Consider the following 2,792-nt stretch of genomic DNA (forward strand, 5'->3'; position numbering starts at 1 on the left):
TGCGAGGTGCCTACCGTCCTCTTGCCTTTTTCAGTGAAGTCTTGGGGTGTGTATTTATTGATTCCCCTCCTAGGCTTTAACATGTATGTTGGCCGAACTTGACAGGTCTCCAAAGGTCATGTCATCAGCAACCTATTACAAAAAGAAACGGTATGGAAAAGACCGTGTGTGAGGATAAAGTTAGCAATGCATCAATAATTGAATATAGGATATTGGCATACCTCTTGGGTGACTATCCAATCCAGGGCAGTTGATAAGTGAGGTTCTCCGGTCGAATGCAAATAAGCCACACCCACATCCTCATCCTCCAAAGGAGCACCATGGCCAGAAGTGGGATCTGATGGTGTTGCCGACCTAGACCGCTGAGGTGATACATATTCGGGGTCACGACAACCGACAAGGTTCGATAACCGCCTTAACCTTTGGCCCTGGCGCTGCAACATGTACAAGTGAATGAGATATCGAACGTAGCAAGACATATTACATGGAAAATTGAAGGAGATGTGAACCTTAATGAATGCTCAAAGTGCACCTTCCCCATTGATTTTTCCAACCGGGGTTGTCTCCAGAATTGTCTCGGTATCACCAGCTGCTTTTCTGATCTGGGTACGCTATGAACAGAAACAACATTACCGTGTTAGGCAAGCAAACATGTGAATAGTGCGAATGGGAAAGCAAAGAGGCAAATACCGCAAAGTTCATCATTGGAGCTGAAGGGACTCTGGTGCCTCCCCTGACTAATTTGTTGTACTGGTGCTGGGTTAGCTCATCAAAGAGAGTGGGCTCTTCCAAAAATCTCCTGATCATACGTCAGCTTGCATATCTCCACACGGGTACTTGCAAGAAACCATGTGAGATAGTTGTTGAACGTGATCGGGTAGTGCTCACGAAGCTGGGATCGTTTTCCAGCCTTAGCTTGCTCCACACTAAGCGCGAACTGTATGATATACTTCCTGTGATGCCTGTCCCACTCCTTGATCTTCCGTTGCCTTGTCCTATCCAACCTGCAAATTAGAAACAGAATATTAGCACCATCGAAACCGCCGAGAAGCTGCTAAGTGCTCAAGGTTAATTCTATCTTACGCGTGTAGCAACTTGTCCGTGTCCTCCCACTCCGGCGGGTGTGGCTGGAACAAACCAAACTGGCGGTACACCCGATGCGGCATGTGAAGCTCAACCGCCCAGTTGCATATGAGTGGGCACCGCATACGCCAAAGATCCCTATCCCTAAGGCACATCGGATTCAACACGAACTCTTTAGGGTTACCAAAACTATCCCCTTTTCCATACGGCTCACATTCCATCCACAACATAGCATAGAATGCAAAATTGATTTTGAGTTACGATAGAAGCATGAGAATCACTTATGCAATGTTGAGTCACCTGCTCAGCAGTAATCGTGTCCATCTCCCTCTTGTACAACTTGTACATGATCGAGGGATCATCCGTCGTCTCATTTAACACATCCCACTTGTAAGCCCAAGTGGGGAACCGTAGTGGGTCGTCTTTGTCGTCCCAATCCTCGTACTTCATGACCTTTGGTCGTCCAACCGGCAATCGCTCACAGCTCCATACAGAAAGTGTGAGCATACAACCACCAATACCTCCGTCCTTTGAGGTCCTACAACAGGCTTCATCCAACTGCACAAAAAAGAGAACATGGTTGAATTAACAGGAAGATTGCATTGATAATGTAGCAATGAAGTGAAAAAGAAACAACTGTCCACGTGTCTATATTGGTAAGCCAGTGTCGCCGAACCCCAACTCCATTTGCTATCGAAGACGGTCAACGCCTTCAGCCACATCCATGGAGCATTATTGCCTGTGCCATCACCAAACATAGTCATAGATATAACGTACCACATGTAGACACGAGCATATGTCTTGACCTCATCCTCATTAGCATCCTCAGGGCAAGAACCAAAGTTCCATGCAGTCCAGGTGAAAGGAGCACTGACTGCGACTCTTTCCTTCTTCTTGTCTTCAACTTCTGGTTCCCGAGGCTCCAGAGGAACCACACCGATAAGGGCATGCATCTGCTTGCGCCACCCATTATAATTGGTGCTCATACAAAAAGGATTCCCCTTGATAGGAAGACTGGTGATCATAGCAATATCCTGGAGCGTCACGGTCATATCCCCGGTCCGAAGATGGAAACTGTGTGTCTCCGGCATCCAACAATCAACCAGCACGGTGATTTTCTACTTCTTGAGCTTGCGTTGGTTTTTCCCTTGAAGAGGAAAGGGTGATGCAGAAAAGTAGAGATAAGTATTTCCCTCAGTTTGAGAACCAAGGTATCAATCCAGTAGGAGACAACACACAAGTCACCGAATACGTGCACAAACAAACAAAAACTTGCACCCAATGCAATAAAGGGGTTGTCAGTCCCTTCACGGTTACTTGCAAAAGTGAGATCTGATAGAGATAGATAAACAGTAAAGTAAATATTTTTGGTATTTTTGGTTTATAGATCGGAAAGTAAAAGATTGCAAAAAAGTGAAGTGGAAACTAAAATTATAGATCAGAAACTTATATGAACGGAAATAGAACTTGTATGATGGAAAATAGACCCCGGGGCCATATGTTTCACTAGAGGCTTCTCTCATGATAGCAAATAATACGGTGGGTGAACAAATTACTGCCGAGCAATTGATAGAAAAGCGCAAAGTTACGACGATATCTAAGGCAATGATCATGAATATAGGCATCACGTCCGTGTTAAGTAGACCGAAACGATTCTGCATCTACTACTATTAATCCACACATCGACCACTATCCAGCATGCATCTAGA

At 45.3% G+C, this 2,792-nt stretch overlaps 1 protein-coding gene across 1 annotated transcript; it reads right to left on the minus strand.

Annotated features, from left to right (window-relative positions):
• Positions 1–769: 769 nt before the first annotated feature.
• LOC141020760 (uncharacterized) lies at positions 770–2,135 on the minus strand. Its single transcript, XM_073495702.1, has 3 exons — positions 1,861–2,135; positions 1,537–1,641; positions 770–1,004 (listed from the first exon to the last, which is right to left on the minus strand). The coding sequence occupies exons 1-3, from the start codon at positions 2,133–2,135 to the stop codon at positions 770–772; spliced, it is 615 nt and encodes a 204-aa protein (XP_073351803.1).
• Positions 2,136–2,792: the final 657 nt, after the last annotated feature.

This window comes from Aegilops tauschii, chromosome 3 (genome assembly GCF_002575655.3).
Source record: "Aegilops tauschii subsp. strangulata cultivar AL8/78 chromosome 3, Aet v6.0, whole genome shotgun sequence".
Lineage (NCBI taxonomy): Eukaryota > Viridiplantae > Streptophyta > Magnoliopsida > Poales > Poaceae > Aegilops > Aegilops tauschii.